Source organism: Cimex lectularius, unplaced genomic scaffold, assembly GCF_000648675.2.
Source record: "Cimex lectularius strain Harlan isolate CLEC.00 unplaced genomic scaffold, Clec_2.1 scaffold19, whole genome shotgun sequence".
Taxonomy (NCBI): Eukaryota; Metazoa; Arthropoda; class Insecta; order Hemiptera; family Cimicidae; genus Cimex; species Cimex lectularius.
Genome location: NW_019392664.1, coordinates 3,151,023 through 3,175,238, shown reverse-complemented (window position 1 = coordinate 3,175,238; position 24,216 = coordinate 3,151,023). Strand labels below are relative to the sequence as shown.

Genomic DNA, 24,216 nt, shown 5'->3' with positions numbered 1-24,216 from the left:
AAATAAAACGTTTATAAAAAAAGAAATGCTTAACAAATGTAAAAAGTCATGAAATAAGAAAATAGGAAAAGCCAAAATTTGTTTTGGTAGTTTTGCCATTTACCACAGTTATCGAAATGTGGTTCATATTTCACAATCTATTCCCTTGGACTAGGGTAAATAAAACGTTTATAAAAAAAGAAATGCTTAACAAATGTAAAAAGCCATGAAATTAGAAAATACAAAAAAGACAAAATTAGTCGTTTTGACCCTTTTTGCTGTTTACCACAATTATCGAAATTTGATTCATATTTCACAAGAGTATAAAAAAAAGACGTTTAAAAAATGTTAATAGTCATGAAATTAGAAAAGAATTAGCTTAGATGATGCTTAATAAGTAGTTAGTAACAAAAGAAATGCTTAACAAATGTAAACAGTTTTTGCCATTTACTGCAGTTATTAAAATTTTACTTGTACTATGCATTCTATTTGCTTAGACGAGTCCGAAAAAAGAGATTATAAAAAAAAGAAAATATTAATGAATGTAAAATGTCCAAAAATTAGGAGAAGTGAAAAAGCCTTAACTGAGCATGTTGTCCCTTTTTGCCGTTTTCCACAGTTATCTATATTATGATTCATATTTCAAGTCCTATTTGATGGGACTGGACAAATGTAAAAGTCCTGAAATTAGAAAATGCCAAAACTGGGAATTTTCCCCATTTTTCAATTTTCCACTGGTATGGATATTTTATTCATATACATTTTGGCTTCTCGACTAGAAAGAATAAACAGCTTATAACAAAAGAAATGATCAACAAATGTAAAAAATCCTAAAATTAGAAAATGCAAAAAATAACTTATACAGAAATGTGTGATGGTTAATGACCATTAGTTAATGATTATTTGGAGGTCGAGAGATGTGATCTAGTGTGACGTAGGTTTTAGAAAAACATTTTCTTTATCATGCCAACGTTTTGATTTACAATTAATCAAGGTTTTTAGTTGAGATAAAAAAGTCAATGGCACGAGCGGGATTCGAACCCATGATCTTCGGCTAGATACGCCGCTGCTCTACCACTTGAGCTATTGCGACCTCGATCCACTCGGACACCAACTTTCTATCTCAACCCCACCTTTTGAGTTTTCCCTCCTTTTTGCCATTTTTCCCGCTCATGCCATTGACTTTTTTATCTCAACTAAAAACCTTGATTAATTGTAATACATTAATTGGTCAAGCGGACCACGAAATTAGTGAATGAAGTTTTGATCTTTATTGAGATCATCTTCAGGGCGTGGGATTTATAAACATTGTTTAAATTTAACAAGTACATGTAGGATGTAGAAAAAAAATTAATTTATACAATGCAAAAAAATAAAAAGGTTTTCCTAAAACCTACATCACACCAGACCGCATCTCACGATTTCTGAATAATTATTACATCATACCAACAGAGGAACTTTCGCCAAGATTTAGTCTTAGATCCTTTTTTAAAAGAAAAGGATTGAACACCGCACTCACTCCATCATTCATCATTTCTATTGGTCTTAGATTTCTTCAATTTTTGAAAAAAGTTCATCACTTATTTTGAATCCCTCAAACTTCTACATTTTTTCTTATCCTTGATGTCTAGTCGATTCTTTCTACTGTACTCTCTACCAAACTCACCAAAAAGTCTATTGAATTTTGTTAACTATTTCTTGCATCCAACCTTCAGGAGATGGAATATTAAATTAATAATGAAATCAACATTTATATGGTTTTATAATAAAACTTTATTATATACAAACAAAAGTATATAAAATATATATTTACATAATATTTTTTTAACATTCCAGTATTATAATTGGAGCTAGGGTCATTTTCCAGATTAGAGCAATATTGTACCCAGTTTTAGATTTATATGTGATAGTAAATACTGCCTCTTTCCTTTCTGTTTTCCCCACAGTTTATGATACACTTACTATTATTATTTTTTAAATCTTAAAATTAACCTGGATAAATTGTTTCCTTCTGGAATTTCAATGGAAGAACATTCTTTAAAAAAAGAATTTTTACAATAAACAATGTTCATATATTATTAAGTATAATTTATATATAATTTTCTTTTTATAAACAGCAACTCACGTTATCACACTACATTAAATAGAAGCTTGAGGTCACTAAGTGTAAGTTTATTGCTTTGGGCTTTCACAGATCCTGTGAGAACTCCTTGAGCTATTTCCAATTTTTGGTGTTGAAGTTGTTCAATTCTCTCTTCTATTGTATCCATACATATAAATCTGGAAAAATGATATTTAATCACTTTTACAATTTATTTAAAGACAATTTTTTAATTATCTGAATTTATAGATTGATGATCCAATACTGAAATGTGTCTGACCGATGAAACCAAGAAAGCCGGATGATTAGGTATAATCAAACTACAGGTTTATTTTTTAAAAATACAACACTATATATCCCACAACTAAATACAGTTGTTATAATAATACAAAAACAAGTCAATCATAGCCAACTGTCTACATTCTTTACTTTAATTTAGGGCTGGAAAACCCCAATTTCAGAGGGTTGCAAATGTAAAAATCATGCCACAATAACAAAAAATATCTTTTTCCACAATCCACCTACTCAATTAACCATGTTTTTTTTTTAAATTAATATTTAATAAGTAAAATACAATTATTGTAACATGTTTTATAGATTTTTAAAGAAGATATTTTTTAATTAAAGATAGGTCCTCTCTGCTTGAGAAGAGTTTATTGTTATAAGTACCCTTAATGATTAGAAGTTGTATTGTATTTTATTGGATAATTTCTTGTAAAAAATTGATGTACCTACTTATATATATGAACCTTTTTTGTTTGACCAACTCTGTATATGCGATCACTGGCCTGAGATTCTAGTTGAGGATTCCAATGTATGTCTACAAGTAAAAGATGATTTGCTCCAATTAGGTTAAGACCTGTACCACCAGCAGTTAATGACAATAACAATACCTGGTTTATAAGAAAAGTATTATTAATACTAAATCAGAAATATATATATGTTCAAAAGAATATACCCTTGGCTTAGAATTCACTCTATTAAACTTCTCAACAATTGGCATTCTATCTTTTACTAACACTTTTCCATTTAGAGAAACAGTGGGTATCTCTTGGTCTTTGAGAACCCCACCGATTAATTCGAGCATTGAGGTCCACTGTGACACAACTATCATTTTATCTTCTTCATTTGAAGTGTATATATCCATCAAACATTCAATCACAGCTCGAATCTAAAATTAAGCATTACTTCAGAATGAATTTTTACATTAATATTGATAAAAATCAAGATAAAGTTGAATTCTACAAATCTCAGAAACAGAACAATTTATAAATGGAAAGCAAAGGTATATTGATGGATTTGAAAATCTAATTTGGGCAGCTATACTCGACTCAGGAAACAATAGGTTTGTTCCATCACACAATCACAAATCGGTTGCCGACTAATCCGTGATTTATGACTGCACATGCCTGAACATCGACTGATTACAGATTCTTAACTCTGATGGAATGCTTTATTCCAATCTCTGACTCCGATAATTTAGGGGAGAAACATCTAAACGCTTGAAATTGGAAACGGAATATGTTTGTATATATTTGTGTAGTGTATTATTTTGTAATGGATAACATCCTAGGTAGGTATAGCCCAAGGTAGATAGCCAAATTCACATCCCAAAATTTTCAGAGGTCACCTTCATTCCTGGCAATCTGTGATGATAATCTGGGTCCCGCTGGCCTACCTATGTATATTAAATTTTGTGCTCAAATTGGAAAATTTTAACACTTTCGGCTTAGCATTTGTCAACCTGGTGAAACAAAGTTTGGGCAGCCAGACAGCTTTACCCAATCAACCCACGCTCAAACCCTTACTTTTCTCTGCATTATAGTGGGGGCTGGTATTGTTGGATTCTCTTTTATTTCGGGGTTTAGGTACTTAGGTATAGGTATAAAGTTATTTATTTATTTTTTTTTAAACAAAAGAAAATTCTTTGTTTACTCAAATTTTATTAATGAAAATCAAAGAACGAATTTGAAATCTTTTTACATCAAAACCTATTTAATTTTGTTCCTTTTAATTGAATTTATTTTTATAATGAACAAAGAATAAAATTTAATGATCTTTTTATTATAACCTATTTCAAAGCAAGACTTTTTTTTTAAAGAATCTTTGTGTGGTGTTTAGTGACCGTCAGTTAATGATTATTCGGATATCGTGAGATGTGGTCGAGTGTGATGCAGGATTTAGGAAAACTTTTTTTTATTTTTTATTATTGGCATCAAAAACTATACAGCCATGCTACAAAGAAAATGTACAATTTTAACAGTTCACACTATATTCTCACTGACACATTATTCAAAAATTTTATTATCACATTATAGACACTGGGATTCTTTAATAGATTTCTGCTTTCCGTAGTCGGGTGCTCTACTCCTTCCCTCTCCAGATCCTGGTAGAAACCATTTCTGGCTGACACATACCGGCTGCAGTGAAATACCACGTGCGTAAGGTCTTCCTCCACTCCGCATGCGTCACAATTTGGGTTTTGTTTTATGCCGATCTTGTGAAGATACGCTGCGCAGACGCCATGGTTCGTTCTCAACCGATGTATGGTTGTTATGTCTCTTTTTGCCATGTCTAGTTTGTTAAACCACGGTATTGTTTTCACAAGTGGAAATAATGTTTTATAAGCCATTCCCTTATCCGAGGTAGAGTATTCAGTTTGCCATTCTATTTGGATTCTTGTTTCCAATATTTGAAAAAGGTCTGTATAAGGAATCCTTATGTTTCTAGGGGTGGGTAATTGTGTGGCATTTTTTGCAAGTTTGTCGGCTTTTTCGTTGCCATAGATGCCTGCATGTCCTTTTATCCACACAAAGGAGACATTTTTTTTTAAGGTGGAAAGGTTGTTGACAGTCTTTTTTATGTCAGCTACAATATAATTCTTAATGTTAGCAAATGTGTTTTGCAGGCTCTGGATTGCACTGAGGCTGTCTGTGCAAATTATAATATGGTTCGTTGTAGGAAGGTTAAATGTAAAGAAAGTTAGAGCTGCCTTAATTGCTAATAATTCCGCTGAGTAAATTGTTATTTCTGCCGGCAAAGGAATTGATTCCCCTTTATTGATGCTGGGGCAGAACCAGGAGCATCCAACCTTACCGGACATGAGGGATCCGTCGGTGTAAATAGTTAAGTGGTCCTTAGGGAAAAGTTCCTGAAGATCAGCGAGCACTTGTTGATTTACTGTTACGGGATTTTGTCCGGAGTAGTCTTTTAGTACATAACAATTAAGGGGGTTTCTAGTTATTTTTAGCTCTGTGGAGAAAATTGGAGGGGTATCTCTTTGTTCAATTTTTTCTTGATATTTTGCCAGAGTGATAAAAATTGTGGTAATTGGTGGAGGTTTTTTCTTTTGCCAATATTTTTTTGTTAAATTCATTATGGACAGATCACAGATGCGCTGAGCAAGAGATGTTTTTTCGCCATTTGGCGCAACACAAAGCGCCCTGCCAGTTTTTCTCTTCTGTATGACAGTGGCTGGTCGTTACATTCAGCTTTGATGACATCATTGGGGGTGCTCCTAAGAGACCCCAAACAAGTTTTGAGAGATTTGTGCTGTATGGTGTCCAATTTCTTTAATTTTGATCTAGAAGCTTGTCCATAATAAATTGATCCAAAGTCAATTATAGATCTAATTGTTGCTTTGTAGTAGAGTAGGCTGACTGTAGGGCTGGCATATCCTGAAATACATTTCAGTGGATTATAAAATTTCTCTGCTTTGGTCTCAATTGCCGTAATATGGCCATTCCATGATAACTTATGATCCAAGGAATTTGACTTCATTAACCACTGGAAATGATTTTTCAGCCAGGGTCAAAGTATCAGGAAGAGTAGATTTCCTGGATCTTGTAAAGTAACATATTTTTGATTTTTCTTCAGAAATATTTAGTCCGTTGGTGTACGTCCAGTTCTGTAATTTTATCACCACTGAATCCATGGCCTCTATTGCCGCTTCTGCAGATTTGTGGTGGAGTAGATGCATATGTCATCTGCCAGTTGAATAATTTTAACGTTTCTTGATATTACATTCTCTACATCTGCAACGTGTAGCAAATACAGCAGTGGGCTTAGTATTCCTCCTTGGGGCAAGCCAATACTAGGTTTCCTTGGTCCAAGAGTGATGTCGTTTATTTGGACATATATGTTTCTCTCTGAGACAAGAGTGCTTGTGTTTTTAATAAATTTGATAGGTAAGCCCATCTTTTGCATTTTTTCTGCTAGAATGAACAGATCGACGGAATCAAAGGCAGCTGATATGTCCAGAAACAATGCTAGAGTGCTATGGTTGTTCATGAAGCCTAGTTGTATGTCTGTGACACATGGGCATCTGTGATTGAGCGTTCCTTTCTAAAGCCCATTTGTGAGTCGGGCAGTTTTTTATTGCTTTCCAGCCACCATTCTAGTCGTGCCTTTACCATTCTTTCGAAAGTCTTAAGCAGACAGGAAGTAAGAGATATAGGGCGGTATGAGTTGAAGTCTGATTGAGGCTTTCCAGGTTTCAGTATTGCAATTATCAATGTGTCCTTCCATTGTTCGGGGAACTGGCCTTTTTCCCAAAAATCGTTCAAGAGATTTAGAAGGCTTGATTGACATGTCAATGGTAAATGTGCAAGCATTGAGTAGTATATTTCGTCGAGTCCAGGAGAGGTGTTAGAGTTATTTTTCATAGCTGCATGCCATTCACTGATAGAAAACTTTTCAGTCATCATGGTGTGAGTTCCTGAGTCATTTACTTGACTGAAGGATAATTCTCTTTGTACACCGGGAGGGCATATTTTATTTAGAAAGTTTGAGACCCAGCCGTCCATAATTATTGGTGGGGGCCTATGTACAAAGGCATTTCTGATCTTTTTTATCCTTTGCCATATTGTTTTTATGTCTGTATTGCGATTTAAGCTGCTGCAGAACTCTTTCCACAAATTTTGTTTGCTCTGGTCTATTATTTGTTTAGCTGTTTCAGCTTTTCTCTTGTAATTTTCAAAATTATCTTGAGTAGAGTTTCGCTTGTAGAGATGAAAAGCTTCCTTTCTGGCCTGAATCGCTTGTTCGCATTTTATATTCCACCAAGGTTTGGCCTTTATTCCTGGGCCACTGTTAACCCGGTTAGTTGATTTTTTCCGAGGGATAGCCGTTCCTGTAGCGTAATCCAAATCACTAATGAAGTCGGAGTATGAGTTGTATGAGTGATTTTTTCCAATTATTTTAACTTCTAAAGTAGCTGTGAATAATTTCCAATTTGCTTTATTAACATTTAGTTTTTTCCGGCTAAAAAGTGTTGTGGGCTGCACTCCATCTTCATGGCATTCGTATATAAGAGGTAAGTGATTGGATCCCATAGGGTCGTCTAGTACTCTCCATTCAAACTTAGGGGCTAATGATCTTGTGATAAACGTAATATCTATGGCTGATGTAAAAATTTGTCCTTGTTTGGGTATAAGTGTTGGAGTACCATCGTTCAAGAAGACCAGGTTATTATCTTCAGTGGCGTGGAGTAAGTCATTTCCACTAGTAGTGCTCTTATCAGAGCCAAAAGCTCTATGGTGAGCATTGAAATCCCCTGCCACAATTAATGGGGGGGGGGAGCTTAATAAAAGAGTCCCATTGCAAGTAATTTATGGATCCAGTTACATATAAAGAACGTACTGTCAGAAAGGAGCCATTTCGTATTTGTATTTGTGCAATAATGTGCATACATCCATTTATTTTATGGTTTATTTTATATTTTTTGTATAGAATATCTTTTCGAATAATGAGAGCGACTCCTGCGAAACCATCTTTTCTATCCTCTCTTAGGATATTGTAGCCTGGGAAGTAGAGACGGTCTTGTGTTTTGAACCATATTTCAGATATTATGGCTATATGTATGTTTTCCGTTAGTAGGCATGTTTCTAGGATCTGTTTTTTATTTTTTAAGGATCTAGAGTTCCATTGAAGAATTTTCAAGTTCATGTTGTCAACTAATAAATAAATAAATAGATAAATAAATAAATAAATAATTTATATTTAAATAATTATCTACTAATCAGTACACTCTAAAGTTAAATACACTATTTACAGAATAGTTCTCGCTATTTTAAACAAGTTATTGAGTATCATTGGAATCTTTATCTGGAATCGATGGTTTGGCTACCAGCGTTTCCATTATTTTTGATTCTATTGTCTGCAGGGAGATTGGTGAATTAACGTTTTCTTTTTCTAGAGAACTGAAGATATTTTTAATTTTTAGAATTAAGTTATCATTTGATTGTCCATTTTCGAGAGACGTGTTATATACATTTCTATGTTGGAGACGATTTCTATTTGGCCCCTTGTGCTTACGCGGTTCGGTTGCGGTAAGTACAGGAGATGTAAGTTGGGCCGGGTCCTGGTTTTCTTGTTCGTTTGTTTGATATCTAGCTTTATATGGGTCAAAACGTAGTTTTGGCCGTGGTCTGTGCACTTTGCTGGCTATTTTTGTGTTTTCATTGTATTTGGATTCTGATAAAGGGGGAAATTCTGATTCCACCTCAAGCAGACTGAACTTGTTAGATGTGACAACGGCGTATAATGAGTTGTTAAGAACGCTTTGTTTTTTTATTGTTCCAAATATACTGGACATGAACGATTTGTAGCAATGTGACTTCCGGAGCAGTGAGCACATTTGGGACAGTTGTTTTATGCATATATTTGGGTCATGATTTTCTCCGCAGAACATACATCGAAGTTTACTTCGACATTGATCTGATCTATGACCATATCGGAGACAATTTGTGCATTATATGATTGGAGGAACGTAGGGGTCTACTGGACATCTCATTCCATAAATGTTTACATGCTCGGGAAGGACTTGGGAATCGAATTCGATAAAGCATATTTTTAATTTAGTTGTTTTTACTTGATTATTTTGTCCAGGTTCTTTACGTGTGATGCGGCGAAAGCTTTTAATTTTTATGGGGGATTGAATTACTTTCAGAATTTCTTCGTCAGTAAGATCTGGGTCCACATTCCTTATAACTCCTGTTTTGTGGATAAGAAATGAAGGAATATATACAAGAAAAGGTTCCGAGAGTACTTTTTGCTCTAGAAGATTATTGGCTGCCAATGAATTCTCAAAGTCTATTTTAATTCTATTTGCGCCTATAACTTTTATATTCGTTATTGATTGCTTATTGGTATACGCAGATGTGTAAATATATTTCCCAATCGTCATAGGGTGAAGATTACTGAGTTTATCTTTGTTACTTTCAACAAAAATGTAGTATGGTCCAGAATCGGGGATTTAAAACGATTGAGTGTTAGACATTGCTTCTTTTCTAATAGGGCTGACAAATAAGAGTGCGTGGGGTTAGAATTGTCATTGATTTTAATTTTTGACGATTGTTGTGAGGTGTTACTATCGTCTAATTTACGTTTCTTGCTGTTGTCGGTTACGTTTGAGAGTTTTGTACCAATAATTGTTTCCATAGCTTCTAGTGAAATATCCGATGTTCCGTCGCTAGTGGCATTCATTTTTGTTATAGAAAACCGTCTGGGACGGCTAAGTGTATTTGTAAAATGATTTACCTTCGAATATGAGGCAAATTGTAATAAAGATCAGGGCGATCGTCAGATTAAACGGGGAAAGGATTTACGCGTCCACTCTCGTTGGACTCTGAACGATAACTGAACATTTTCTTTATCGCGCCAGGGGTTCAAAGACCAACCCCGCTCATTCTCAACATTTTGTTTTATTGACTTTTAACTTACCTTTGAACTAATTCTTTTACGACTGAAGACAGGGTTATTTATCGAGAGCTGTTTGGATCCAGTTTTATCTTCATCATTTGAAATGGTCAAATTCATGAGTTTATCCACTAAATCACTTTGTGAATTGTTTTCTGTTTCAATTCCATCATGCTCATTGATGTCCTCTTTATCAAGTATCTAAAGAAAATAGTGCTTATTAATCACATATTTACGAAAATCAATATTCAACCATACCGAAGCAGCAAGGCAAGGATGGCAACAAATTTGTCTGAGCCTTAAAAGCAGAACCATAATTTCATGGGAATGAATTTTGTCACCCATTGTAAGCATGTTTCTGTGAAGACGAGCAAGTTCAGGATGGTCCTTGAAAGGGTTGTCCTCTCTTGGTAAGCCTAAAGAAAAGAAAATTGTACAAGTTTTTTAAATATACTTTCATTTGGCCTTCAATCAATATGGTCATTTAGGCAGGATATTATTATTCATGATGTTGCAGTTGTACATGAGAGAAGAGATTATCATAAGATAGGATCACATCTAGCACTTACTCATTAAATGTTTTGCTGCTTTTCCAGAAGGAATCCCTCCTTTTAATAAATCTTCTTTTTCGGCTCTCTGGTGAATAAAACTTGCCAAAACAGTTCTGGAAAATGTTTACCTCTTGTAATAAAAATAAAATTTAATAAAAACATTGGTATGCATTTCAATGGTTTAAGAATCATTGAAAGTATTCTTAATCAATAGCATATAAACCTTGAAAAATGAGCAACTTTTTCATAAACTTGATACTCCTCTGAATCGAGCTTTACTCTGATGTCCAAATAATTTTTGGCTTTTAGTGATTCAAGGCCACCAGCGCTTTGAATTCCTGCTTTTGTTCTTCGCAGCATAACGCTTTTTGTTATCAGGTTTAATCTATTTATACCAGCTGCATCCTTATTATCCACCCATTTTTTCCATACCTATTGTTAAAGGGAAAAGTTATAAAACTGTTTCAAAAAATTAAATTAGGGCCAGACATACTGCTAAATCATTAAACGGTTTACACTTTATGAATTTTAAAAGCGCATAAAAATCCAATTCCTTGTTATGAATCGGAGTCCCTGTTAATGCCCATGCATTGCGTCTTTTCAAATTAAATATTGATTGCGCTGTCTGAGATTTATGATTTCTAATAACATGAGCTTCATCCAAAATAACACGATTCCACAAGATAGAAAACAAGGGTCCATCCTAAAATAAATAACAGAAAACAATAAAAGGATATTTTAACCAAAGGGCAACTTTACCTTTGGTTGTTTCTGAACCAATGAGTATGTTGTTAAAACAATTCCATAGCGAGCAATCCTTAAATTAAAACAATGAACTTATTACAACATATTACTAAAAACTTTATAAACAAATTTAATAATCATTTTGTGTAGTGTTTAGTGACTGTTAGTTAATGATTATTTGGAGATCATGTGATAGATTTGAGAAAAACATTTTCTTTATCATGCCAATGTTTTGATCTATATTGAGATCATCTTCAGGTCCTGGGATTTATAAAATTTGTTTAAATTATACAAATACATGTAGGATGTGAAAAAAAAAGAATTTATACAATGGTAGAAATTTTAGATTCAATCAAAGTATTTGTATTCATTCAAACACACTTTTTTTCACATCCTACATGTACTTGTATAATTTAAACAATGTTTAGAAATCCCAGGCCCTGAAGATGATCTCAATAAAGATCAAAATATTGGCACAATAAAGAAAATGTTTTTCTAAAACATACGTCACACCAGACCACATCTCACCATCTCCAAATAATTAATAATCAGTCTGATATGATTTGTTTTTCATTTTTCAACTTAGGTATTCGTAATAAATTCACTTCTAAAAATAATTGGAAACAATATTTTTCCCTTTATAAAATTAAATTTGGACAGCTAAGGCAGCAGAACTTACCTTCTGGGATTGGTTTCACGTTTTGCACCATGGTATGTTAAAACTGAAATTGTTCCAGCCTTAATTTTTGTCCTTACTTCTGACTCCCACTGTCCCATGACAGAAGATGGACACACTACTAGCGTTTCGCCATGGGGAACTGTGTACAAAAAAATTATTTTTTGATTCTTTCTTGATGATTTTGACAGATATTCACAACAGAGGTCATATCAGCACTGGAGTTCCGATGTTTAAAAAAAAAAAAATTGTAATACATACATTTAGTAGATAAGTTATTTTGATGGTCATCCAAATCACTGTCATCTGAGTAACAATCTTGATCGACTTTCAATTCTTTAGATTTTAATATAAGTGACAAAATTGACAATGTTTTCCCAAGTCCCATATCATCAGCTAAAATTTAAAAACATCCATGAAAATTTATAACGGTAATTAAAATGCAGTTTGGTTGTATCCAATCATTTTGTCCTGACTATCCTTGCTGGTTTGATTTGTCAGACATATTCAGCTTTCTGACATCTAATAGACCGAACCAACAAGAATATGCAGACCAAAATGATCGAAAACAGCCAACCTACAGGTTCATCACCCAGCAGAAGAAAGCTCACAACTAATTAAAATCTTTAAACTACCTAAAATACCACCACGTGGTGTCTGACTTTCCCTCCAGAGCATCCACGTTAGAGCTTGTTTCTGATGCGGTAAAAGAACTACTTTTAACGATTTCGGCCCTTCAATGCTATCCTTCTCTTCAGGGCAGGTTTCCAAGGATTTATGGAGCTTGGTTAAAGCATCAATTGTTAAGGTTTGTTGTGTTCTATGCGTCTGCAAAGCTTAAAAGTAAAGTCAATTTTATTCAATGTATTTTATAAATATTCTCCAATTAAATGTACAATCATGGACTAATCAAAATTAAAGAACGACATTTTTCACTCATTTTCAGTCACTTGCTATTACTGACTGAACATCAAATTTACTTTATTCAAAGGTGGGGAAAAAACAAAAAAACTATTGGTTAAGAAAAACATAAAAATAATTTAAGGTGGGCTGTGTACACATTCACTTTTTGGAAAAGATTAGTTTTTTTTGCTCTATCTATTGCCTGCAATGCTGATATGCTTAATCTTCTACCTTGAGTTTAGTTTGGTCAGGAAGTCTGGGAACCATAGGGCAGGACTGTGCTCATTTCAAAAAACAAAAATTATGTCCATGTTATCTTTGAATATGTCTATCAGTGGTTGCTTTACTTCCAGCTACAAAAAATCATCTATTTACTCCTTGTAAGTATTCTCTCCAAAGAAGATTGTTGTTGACCAACTATAGTTTTTCACGGTTCACAAATATTTCTTTCATTTCCTTTGGTCATTAGCTTAGCTGTTCTTTTTGTTTATTTTGAGAACATATTTTCTTCTGGTTTACTCCAAACATCTGACCAAATCTGCCAGATTTTCTGAAGAGCGAGCAAAGCGGAGGCCATCGATAACAAACTGTAGATCGCTGATTTATGTTTAGCCCTATGCTGCCTAAAACTTCTGTGAGTAGAACTATCTTTTCCAAAAAATGAAGAAAACAGAAATTTTAAAATTGTATTATGTAATGCAAATGTTTCGCACATCTTAATTTGTAGGACCTATGCATTTTGTCAATTATTTAAACTATTCCAATACCGAATCACGAGCCATAATTTTTAATTGGTTCAAAATTTAAATTGTTCATGAAATTTGTGAGGTGGCACTTACTACCTATGGGGTAAATAAGCCGGAGTGCTGGGCGATAAGCGCCCCTCTTCAGTCAAAAGGGGAAGAAAGGGTTAAAACGGACTATGTCCTAAAAATTAAGACAAGACCCTTCCTTTTTTATATACCAGAGTTTATTAATAAAGAATCTTTTACAACACTTATGTACACCTGTCCCTTACCAACACCATTTGTTCATAAAATTTCCCAACACCAACCAAAAGAAATAATAAGGCTTTGCTTGAGCTTACTGGCTCCTTATAAATTAACGTTTTTTCCAATTAGCTGGGAGACCCGATCTGTTCGCCGTATCGCATACACCTGTCTCTTATCGTCCCTTTTCCTACGTCCCCTACCACGACGTCACTGTGGGGGGGACCCAATCCTGTATGTGTCACTGCTGATGTGACAAATTTTAAGACAAATTATTGCACCAATGTACATTCAACATAAAACTGCTCATCATTGGTGAGAAATATAAAAAAACAAACAACACCTTATCGTGAAACCTAATTACTAGTATCCAATACGAAGTACAACATAAGAGCTTTTCAAATGAACAACACATTTTACATTAAGTCTAAAGTAAGTCCATCATAACAAGTCAGAGTAATTTTAATTTAAAAGAAATATATAAATTATATTATAATATATATTACAAATTATTTTTTTGCCACCTTTACAACTCAGTCCTAAGAACTATTTAGTCCAATCCAATGGAAATTGTCAAGTATAAAGCCCATTCCTAACCACAAAAACTTCAGGATCTTACTATGCCATATCGCTCTATTACCTGACAAAATCCTTGCAAAATTCCTCCTGAAACATTTACATCCCTTCTTTGAAGAGTCTTATTCCATCGATCAATTCGAGTTCCAGTGACATCACTTCATTTGACATTTCACATCATGTTATGACATCTTGACAATTCAATAGTGTCACTGGGTAGACTTCATCACATCTTCCCTTGAGCAAAAGGAATACTGCTTGGATGCTTTCTTAGGCAAGTATTCAATCGTTTTGGCACCTGGGCTTGCTCTAGAAACTCAAGGGTATCTTTCCCTTAATCTACTATATTATCTAATCTTATCAGTCCAATAAGTATTTTCAAGTATGAATCGGAACATGCTTCTCCACCATTCACTATGCCAAAGCGTATGTTCAGCATGACAGCATCCTTGGTCCCATTCTCTACTCAGTATACACCGCAGACGTTCCTATCAAACCTGACACAGTAATCCTCACACATGCAGACCATACCAACGTCCTTTCAGCAAACCCAAACCCAGTAGTGGCCTTCAGAAACTTCCAGGACCATATCTACTTAGGAAGAGTAGTTCAAGAAATGGAGGATTAAATGAAACCAATCCCAACAAATAACCTAAATAACCCTTCGTCATATCATTTCTCCTCCAATCTACACCTCTGTTCCTTTCCCAGCAACGAATGTCATCCACTATTTGGGACTTACTTGGAACCTAATACGACTCAAAAGAATAGAACTGAACAAATGATATAAATTACTCTACTTGACAACATATCAAAAAACTCACTAGAAAACAAATGACTCATCTACATGTCATTAGAACTTATCTGGACATATGGAATTCAATTGTGGCATTCAACCAAGCACCTACTACAAAGAATCAGTCACAACAATCAAAAATTCTTCAAACCATTGTTCAAGCTGCTCCTTACTTGTATCCAACCTTACTATCCACACAGACGGAAGAAACCAATACACATGCTGTCATACAACCCTCAAACCTCATCCCAACCGCCTAGTCAACACCTTTTAACCCGAACCATCTCAAGAATCTTCTAAGGACCTAAAGCACCAATGACCTTGCGATTACTCCCTAGTGAGGAAAGTGATTGATAATTATTGGATTACTTCTCCAGTTTAATATAATATGAAGGCAATTAAGTTGCTTGTAGTGCTCTGATTCTGTTGTTAATAATGTAAATTTTAAAAATATAAATAATAAAAAATAAATTAAACAATGAATAATAATAAAAAATAAAAAATAGAATAAGGAATAAGAAATAAAAAAATAAAATAATCTAATAAAAAAAAGAATCATGGCAAACTATCTATACTAACATAAAAAGGGAAAGTTTGTTTATATATAAGAGGGAATCTAAAAATCCACTGGTCTGATTTTGGTCAATTTTTTTTTAGACGTGTTCCTTATGATCATAATAATGATGTAGATATAGTTTTGTCATGATTATTGCAGTATGAAGCAAAGATATGAAAATTTATATTTTGCTGTGCATAACTCAATGCAAAGCAATTCAGCAGTTTTTGGCTTAAAAAAAGTTAAATTATCGTAACAAATATTTTTTCACGTGTAAATTTTAATTATATTTTTACTGTTTACGTCCATTCTAGAGAGGTGAATTACTTGGATGGAGACTTACAGCAATGTCCATAAGGTCCTACATGTACCAGTATGGAGGGGTTTAAAATGTACAGAAATCCATTTTTTTTTTTTTTTTTTTTTTTTTTTGCCGGGGAGTGCAATTGTCTTCCATTATTTTTCTAAATGCAGTTTCTTTACCTCTATTTTCGATTTTTTTTTTCTTGTGCTTTGTACTAGTGTAGTACTTTGTACTAGCCATCTTTGTTACTTTGTGCTGATGAACCCCGGAGGGCAGCCCCCATCGAGCCAGCATGGCCCCTTAAACCAGTCGGCAAAGATATCCAGACTCTCCGCATAAAACGGGGTAGTACAACCCTCTTTTCCTAACAATGGACTGCTCCTGATGGTGGCTGATAAAAACATTTTTCCATTTTCAGCAAAAGCAATTATAAAACACATAATCTGTATGTTGTCTAACTCTTGACATGCTAAGTTGTGAAAAGTATGAAGGGTACAGAAAAACTGAAAAAACTTTTTACCGAAATCGAGATTTAAAGTGCCATAATATTATGCCATTGCCTAAGGGTGACGGGTAGTTTTTAAAATATTTTTGTTTCCGACCTTAAGATTTGACTTGTTTTGCTGTAGATAAAACATAAAAAATGTATCATTATATTAATAAAATTATTACCTTTTTTTCCCATCTCGTTAACATTGACATTTGACGATGGTAACTTATTAAAATAAGATGAAGCTAAAATGTAACAAATTATTAATAACATAGCTGAAAAATATTATAAGGTATTGTAAAAACTCAGACATTTATTTTTATGGTCATCCTTGTAACTACTATCAGGTGAAACCTCTGCATTTTTAACATAAGCAGGACTTGCTTTTTTTGTTTCCATCATTTTTTCTGTAATATACACTGTATATAAGTTAATCTCAAATAAAATAAACATAAGCATAAAAGTTTCTATCATGAAACTGACCTTTTCCAGGGTCAATGGGTTGGTGAATAGGAGGCTGAACTGTGTAATTTCCTTTCGAGCCTGCAATAAATTTATACTAAACTTTATGAACTGTTTTATACGGATACATCCGTACTTGCTGCATATCTGTGATCAGATGTATTTCAGCTTCACACATCAGCATAAGTTTAACCACAAACATGCAGTAAAAATAACTTTCATTAAATCTAGTTAAATATTAATTTTTAAAAAAGAATTATAAAAAGGTTACCCAAAACGCCGAAATATCCCTAACAAAGGTGTTTTTTAAGCAAGTTACATTAATTAAATGACAAATAAAATTGCCCAAATCCAATAATTCGGTCTAACTTTTATTTTTAAATTGTATAACAGTTAATTTAAAAACTCACTTTCAAAACGATGGCTGCCTAAAATTGAATTTAGTTTTTTAATTCTGGCATCGATCTCTTGCAAACATTCAACTGTTTTCTTTATGCTGTTGTGTAGTTTAAAACCACCATCACGCAATGAGTTCTGGTTAATCTTGCTGACACATGCCTAAAGAAAGTTTAAAGAAAACAGTAAGTATATATACAATATTTATAAATAAATGGTTATCAATTTGAAAAAGAAACTGTTTTTAAATATTTTCTACAAAAACGAAATCAAAAACCAAATGTATTTTAAACAATGTTACGAATTCCTTGGTGGCATTAAGCAAGTGAATTAATAACAAATAATTTATTTTAATTTAGGTTATTAGCACGTTCAGCACAATGTTCAACAAAGAAAAAATAAACAAAGGGTCGATCAATCAGACGGCTTTACGTCTATTGGCAAACTCGCTTCCTTACTTTTCCCTGCATTTCGCTAGGGGCTGGTATTGTCGGATTATCTTTTACTTTGGGTTTTAGTTACTCTGAATTTCCAGTTTTTCAACTGTCAACTTAATTCATACCTCCGACATTCCATTGTAAATTGTGCGTTTACTCCTAACCCCTAAGTTTGACTTTTTCAATATTTCATTCAAATATTTATATAAGAGGTAAGTTAAAGTGTATTAATTTTATTTTAAACCTAAAAAACTCTACAGAATTCCAGTGTATTCCCTCTGATTACAAAAACTTCCAGTTTTTTTTAGAAAGGATAAGATAGTGTATAGTGGGGCTTCTCAAATTATGGTCCGTGAAGTATCAAAACTTTTGATACTAATGACAAAGTTTGCGTCTTCATAAGAAAAATCCAGTTTTGGGTTGAATCTGGTGAGAAGGAAGAGGTGGAGTATTTTCCTGTGTTAAACAATCTTTTAAAATAAAACAAACAGGAGCTTACATTTGACACATTAATTGATGAAATTTGTGAACACCTTCAAAGTCTGAAGATGTTCTTTGAGCACTACTTTCCAACAGCTTGAAATACAATACAATGGGTGGTCATACCATTTTCAGTTTTGACAAACTTGCCTATGTGAAATGGTATTTTCTATCTATACAGCCACCCAAACTAAATACCAAAGCTGCCTAGATGCTGAACCCAACAGCATCTCCATCTCCTGTGAGGAGCACTCCAAGGAATAAATAAAAATAAAATAAAATAACTGAACTTGTAATTTTTTATTTAAAAAATAATAATAATAAAAAAATGAAAAATACAACTCTTCAAATGAAAATAGATGAAATAATAATAATAAATAATAATAATAAACCTTTTGAACTAAAACACAAATTTTTTAAAAATGACCAAAGAGATCACTTACAATATTTGTAAGTGCAGGAGCAGGAGACGTACCTCAAATGATCTTTTTTTTTTTAATCATCTCTCCCCACCATTCGTCGGTGCGCTCTTGATCCTGATACTCCAGCTATCAAAAATTAAACCCATCATATCCAAATTGAGCAGGCTAAAACAACCTCACTCTTCCCATAATATTCCAATAATTGATATTCAAATTATTACTTTTGAATTTCCCTTGAGTTTTACCTGCCTATTGATTCCGTTCTTTCCAACTTGACTTTTGTGTTCCGGATTTTGTAAATAAAGTTAAGTATGTCAATTTAATGTTTGTTTTCATCATCATTACTATAAGTATCTAATTCTAAATACTTGAATGAGAGGGATCGACCCTGGACTTTGTTATGCAAAGTGTCAAAGGAGTTCGCTGGCTAAAAAGTTTGGGAAGCCCTGATCTAGAGTGTCAAATACTCTATTGAGATCACACATTACCATGTTTAAACTTATTTTATTTTCAAATGCTTGGTACACTCTTTTCATCAAGTTGTGCATTAAATGATCTGTGAATATACTTTTTTGATAGCCAAACTGTGATTTGGACAATACATTGTGTTTTTGTAAAACACACCAAAAATGTATACAGTCAATTTACAAAATTTAACATTTATATGAGTGATTTATATTTATTAATCAATGCAAAATGCACGTGCAATGTTGTTTTTGTTAATATTTGTTTTTAACATAAAAGTTTATTACAGCAATACGATCCATTTGTAAATTCATTTCAGTACTATTGAATTGTAAAGTAATAAATTCAAAGAAGTGTAAAAAGTAATACATTTTAAAAAAAACCTTTTGAAAAGAAAGAATTTTTCAGAAAATTTGCGTTAAGAGCTGCAAATATCCTAATAAAAGTACATAAAGACCATAAGACGATATGCCATTTGGCAGGTGGATGAGAACAGTCGCCTTTGTGCTAAACGTATTAAATGCATATAGATAAATAATAATTTGAAAAATCAATATATAAAACTTGCTGCTATGATAAATAACATGACACAAAACCTTTTTAATAAATAAAGTAATAAAGTAAATTTGTACAAACCTTCAGCTCCTTTAATTTTTCTTCATTTGCTATTTTATCGTGATTCAATCTTGTCCTTTCTGAATTAAGTTCTGACAGTCTGCTTTCAGACAAATTGTCAATTTCCACATCATAACCATCAGTTAAAAGAGAAAATTTGGAACTGCTATCTGCAGATTCATTTACACTTTTTTTATGTTGAGCCTTGGCAGTTTTACTTATTTCTTCTGTTATGTCTTCAGAATCGCTGACATCAGAATCTTCCGAGCCTACCATAATTGTACAGCCACCTTCCTCCTCGTTGGAATTTGGAGATGCCGATAAATTGGAATCCTTATCAGATTGCTCGTTGTAATTTTCATCCTTAGCATCACTGTCATCAAAGCTTGATAATAAAATATTGTTTTTATGTTTTGGAGTAAACTGCGGTTGAAACTACAAAATATTAAACAATATTTATTTATTTTATTAGAATAAATTGAGAGTTTAAACAAAATTAGTTTTATTTATGTCCCATTCAAAATGGTTTGAAACGTTTGACAAGTTTTTGTTGATTTCATCCTTATATTTATCTCACTTACAATGATATAACATTGAACAACATGAATTTTCGAGTGGAACACTGGACATCGGAGACAAAAAAATAATATGACCAGGATAGGGTCAAACCAGATCTACAGACGAGAGAGATGATAGATTCATCTGTCATCAGGCTCTATGAAACCAAGTACTTACAAGAGATAATAGAAGAACATGTATTGCTATTCCCCCCCCCCACAAGAGTAAGAGATTCTTGTTAATGCAGGATAATGCCAGGCCCCATAGAGCATGCATTGAGACTGGAATTAACTGCTTGATGTGGCCAGCTTAAAATCCAGATTTGAACCCAATCGAACACATTTGGGACCAACATAAGTGATGAGTATAATGGCGAAACCCACATCCAACACCCTAGAAGAGTCGAAGAGAAACAGCTGTACTTGATGAATGGAGAAGAATTCCTCAGGATTCTTTTCCAAGGAATGCAAAGGTGTTTAACGGACATGATATGTGCAAAAGGTGAAAATACACAGTAGTAAAGGACTTTTTTTTTTACATTTTTATTTGTTTTTATTATTTTTTGTTTATTACTCAATAATTTTTTTTAGAATTAGGTAATAAACTTTTTTATTTATTTTGACAATCAAACCTATTTTGGTATGCTTTAATCTAAAATTTTCTAGCGTTGTATAAATTCATTTTTTTTCACATTCTACATTTATTTGTAAAATTTAAACAATGTTTATAAATCCCAGGCCCTGAAGATGATCTCAATAAAAATCGAAACGTTGGCACGATAAAGAAAATGTTTTTCTAAAACCTACGTCACACCAGACTGCATCTCACGACCTCCAAATAATCATCAAGTAATGGTCACTAAACACCACACATCAGAATTGTAACAATTGTCCCGCATATTCCTTATACATTAAAATCAGAAACTAACAAAATTGTTTATCTAAATAATATTTGTAAGAAGAACAAGGTTTACCACTGTCCCCAAACTCTGCTGTCAACTCATCAAGATCTATGCGAAGAGGACATTTTGTTGAAGGGATCCATCCCAACATGCATATACAATGAATAGGCAATTCAAACCAATTTAATACCTTTTAATATTGGAAATTAGCCAATTCTTAGTTAGTCATTTTTGTACAACCAGAGATGATACAATTCTTGAATGAGGATTCCGTGGAAGCAAGGACTCTAACAGAAATATTCCTCATCAACAAAGCTGATAGTAGGAGCTTTGTGTTCAGAGATGAACCACTCGTCTACAAATCAATTTCACATGGGAAGCCTGTTCTAATACAAAACATCAACCCCACACTTTGTCCTAAGCAACTTCCAAGACATCAGAATTACACTTAAACAACTTAATGTAAGAATAAATCCATCAATCCTGTAAATAAAATTCCCACAATTGCTACAATCTATTCTAATCCAAGTTGGTGGACTGTATTCCTGTACATCATAATCTTCATATTAATGCTAATTTGTATAATAATATTTTGCAAAAAGAAACATGTTTTTATTGTAAACAACTCAACTAAATCAGCAGACAGCTACTAGCCATGCTTATTATACTTTGTATCAGTGTTCCTATTTTTTGTTTGTATCAATTCTAATAAAGTATTGTGTGTGTATTGGGGAAAAAAAAATTGTAATCCAGATGCTCTGGAGATGTAAAAACTAATAATTGTATTAACCAATGTAATGATTTATGTATATATATTTATTATCATTTCATTATATCATTATATAATTATATATATATAAATCTCTAAAATATATTATTATATAAAATAAATATTACATAAAATATTTAAAAAACCTTGTTCAAATAACTCACCTCATCGGAATCATCATCAGATATTTTTACCGAGCTGCTATCAAAAGGTTTATGGATAGAATTCGATTTCCATGTAGATATGGGAACCCATTCATCATCCTAAAATTTATGAAATTCATTCAAAAACTTGAATATAATTGAATTCATGTAATTATACTTACAGACTCACTTCGGGTAGAAATCAGGTCTCTTTTATGTTTCACTGCTGAAGATGAATTATCGAGTCGTTTGGAAATTTGCTCTGGAGTGTTGCAAACCCCACTCGTAGACGGTTCTTCAGAAAGAACCCGACAAATTGATCGATTTAATCTTTTCCCAGATCTATTATTATCTTCATTTTTGATGGGAGATAAAAATTCGCTTTCATAACTGGATTCTTCAAATTCCAAGTTTTGGGTAGAATTATTAGACTTTTCCTTGAATGCTATGAATTCTGAACTTAAATCAATAGATTCATCTGAAGATTCCTCCACAATTGCAAAATTTGTATGAGATTTCTTTGTTTGCTCTATAAAACTAGGCTCAATGATAGATTCATCGCTAGTCAACAAATCTTTACTACTCAAATTACTCATCTTTTTCCTACAACAAAACATATAACAAATGATTGAGAAAATTGAATTTTTACAAATTCAGAGCTGAGTTTTGATGAGAAGTTTGGAGAACTAGTTATAAAAAGCTCATTTAAAAAATAAATAAAAAAGCAGGCTGATATGGCTATGCCATGTTCATAGGATAAAACTAGGGCTTTAGCACAACCAGTGAGTGTTATGTTAAATTTTCTTTAGATATTAATGTCACTACACAACAGAATACAAATGAGGATTAAAGTTTTCAATAATAAGAAAGTGCCTGACCAAATTGCTCATCTGAGTATACTTAAATTCAAGACTAACTGTGTCAACTTCCTCTTTGTCTGCAGGTATGATCCTGATCCTCTATCCAACGGGCTATTTCTGCAAGTGAATTGTCATGGAATCAAAGGGCAGAAGAGCAGATTTGTTACAAAACAAAATAAATAAGAGTACACCGAGAGGTTTTAAACTTTTAGTCCATTCAAAGTTCAAACCGTTAATCCGTTATCACAGACCGGATAATACAAATGTAAGAATGGAACTGGAGGGTAACAGCAGCGCCCCAATAACAGTTACAAAAACGTCCCTTGCCGCATAAATTTGAAATAATTCCATCTAAATGAACAAACAAGAATAGTTTCAAGTGAACGTGTTATTGGGAGAAAAACTGTTTAACTAAAAGTCAATAGTCTTGCTGATTGCAGAACAAGCCAAGACACAGTTGTTTACAGACTGCAGAAACAAGCCTCTGCGTGAGGATGTGTTAACCCCAAAACTTTTTCTCCTACAGAGGAATAAATTCTCTGGGTCTCTTCTATCTAAGAAGCATATGGACATCCCTTGTTCACTGGAAAAAATAGTTTTTTTCTTCTCTTCATTGAGTCTGCAGCAACAAGCCTTTGCAGTAAGTTTATAACAATATTTTTCAAAAACCAGGATTATCCTTTGGGATAAGCTAATCCCCAAGCACAGGCTCGGCAGTGCGAGCTGAGACAGAAAAGGAAAAGAAGGACTCTCTTTCAAGTTGTTGAAGGCACGTTTTTTTTTTTTTTTTTTTGTAAATGTCACTTATTTTTATTTTTTTAATCTTAATACATTTATTTTTAAAAGGTGATTGTTGAAATTAACTTGGATCAGGTCCCAATTTTTGTTTTTGTGTTTTGTTTGAGTGTGTGGCACAGATAGTTTTTTATTTATTTTTATTTTACATTCATGAGGGAAACGAGTTGCATCGTGCGAAGGGGATCCACGCATCATAATAAGTTGTATTATAAAACCCAAAACGTTTCCTCATGCAGAGGAGTGTATTGAGTCTGAGTCTCTTCTGTTTCTAAGAACCATGTGAGAAATATGTTTTCCTCATCGTTGAATCTATGTCTTGCCAATAAGCCTGATAAAAATTGAGTTTTACATCCTACTTCCTCTTATGCATTCTAAAATATATTTTCTTTCTGTGTTTCTCTTAACAGAGAAGCCACAAAATTGTTTATTATTGTTGTACGTCCCTTATATATCGATATTAGAACCATCCTTACTTTACAAGATTACAATGTGTCAGAGATTCTTCTGCTTCTAAGAAATATCGACACATCTCTTGTTCATTGACAGA

The 24,216-nt window shown here is 33.2% G+C and overlaps 1 protein-coding gene across 5 annotated transcripts; it reads right to left on the bottom strand.

Annotated features, from left to right (window-relative positions):
- Window positions 1–1,755: 1,755 nt before the first annotated feature.
- Window positions 1,756–23,651, bottom strand: LOC106673001 (transcription termination factor 2). 5 transcript variants are annotated; one of them, XM_024225004.1, is made up of 21 exons: window positions 22,929–23,650; window positions 22,194–22,614; window positions 22,033–22,131; window positions 19,662–20,075; window positions 17,236–17,383; window positions 16,847–16,906; window positions 16,675–16,770; window positions 16,546–16,608; window positions 12,385–12,585; window positions 12,011–12,145; window positions 11,753–11,891; window positions 11,089–11,146; window positions 10,823–11,032; window positions 10,553–10,761; window positions 10,348–10,442; window positions 10,037–10,194; window positions 9,803–9,979; window positions 3,039–3,251; window positions 2,816–2,973; window positions 2,105–2,259; window positions 1,757–2,014 (listed from the first exon to the last, which is right to left on the bottom strand). In XM_024225004.1, exons 2-20 carry the CDS (start codon window positions 22,605–22,607, stop codon window positions 2,109–2,111), a joined length of 3,198 nt encoding a protein of 1,065 aa, XP_024080772.1. In that variant the 5' UTR covers window positions 22,608–22,614; window positions 22,929–23,650; the 3' UTR covers window positions 1,757–2,014; window positions 2,105–2,108. The 5 variants fall into 5 exon arrangements, with proteins under 5 accessions (XP_014260370.1, XP_024080772.1, XP_024080773.1 ...); XM_024225005.1 differs by having other exon boundaries at window positions 1,757–1,990; XM_014404884.2 differs by having other exon boundaries at window positions 1,756–2,259; window positions 22,942–23,651.
- Window positions 23,652–24,216: the final 565 nt, after the last annotated feature.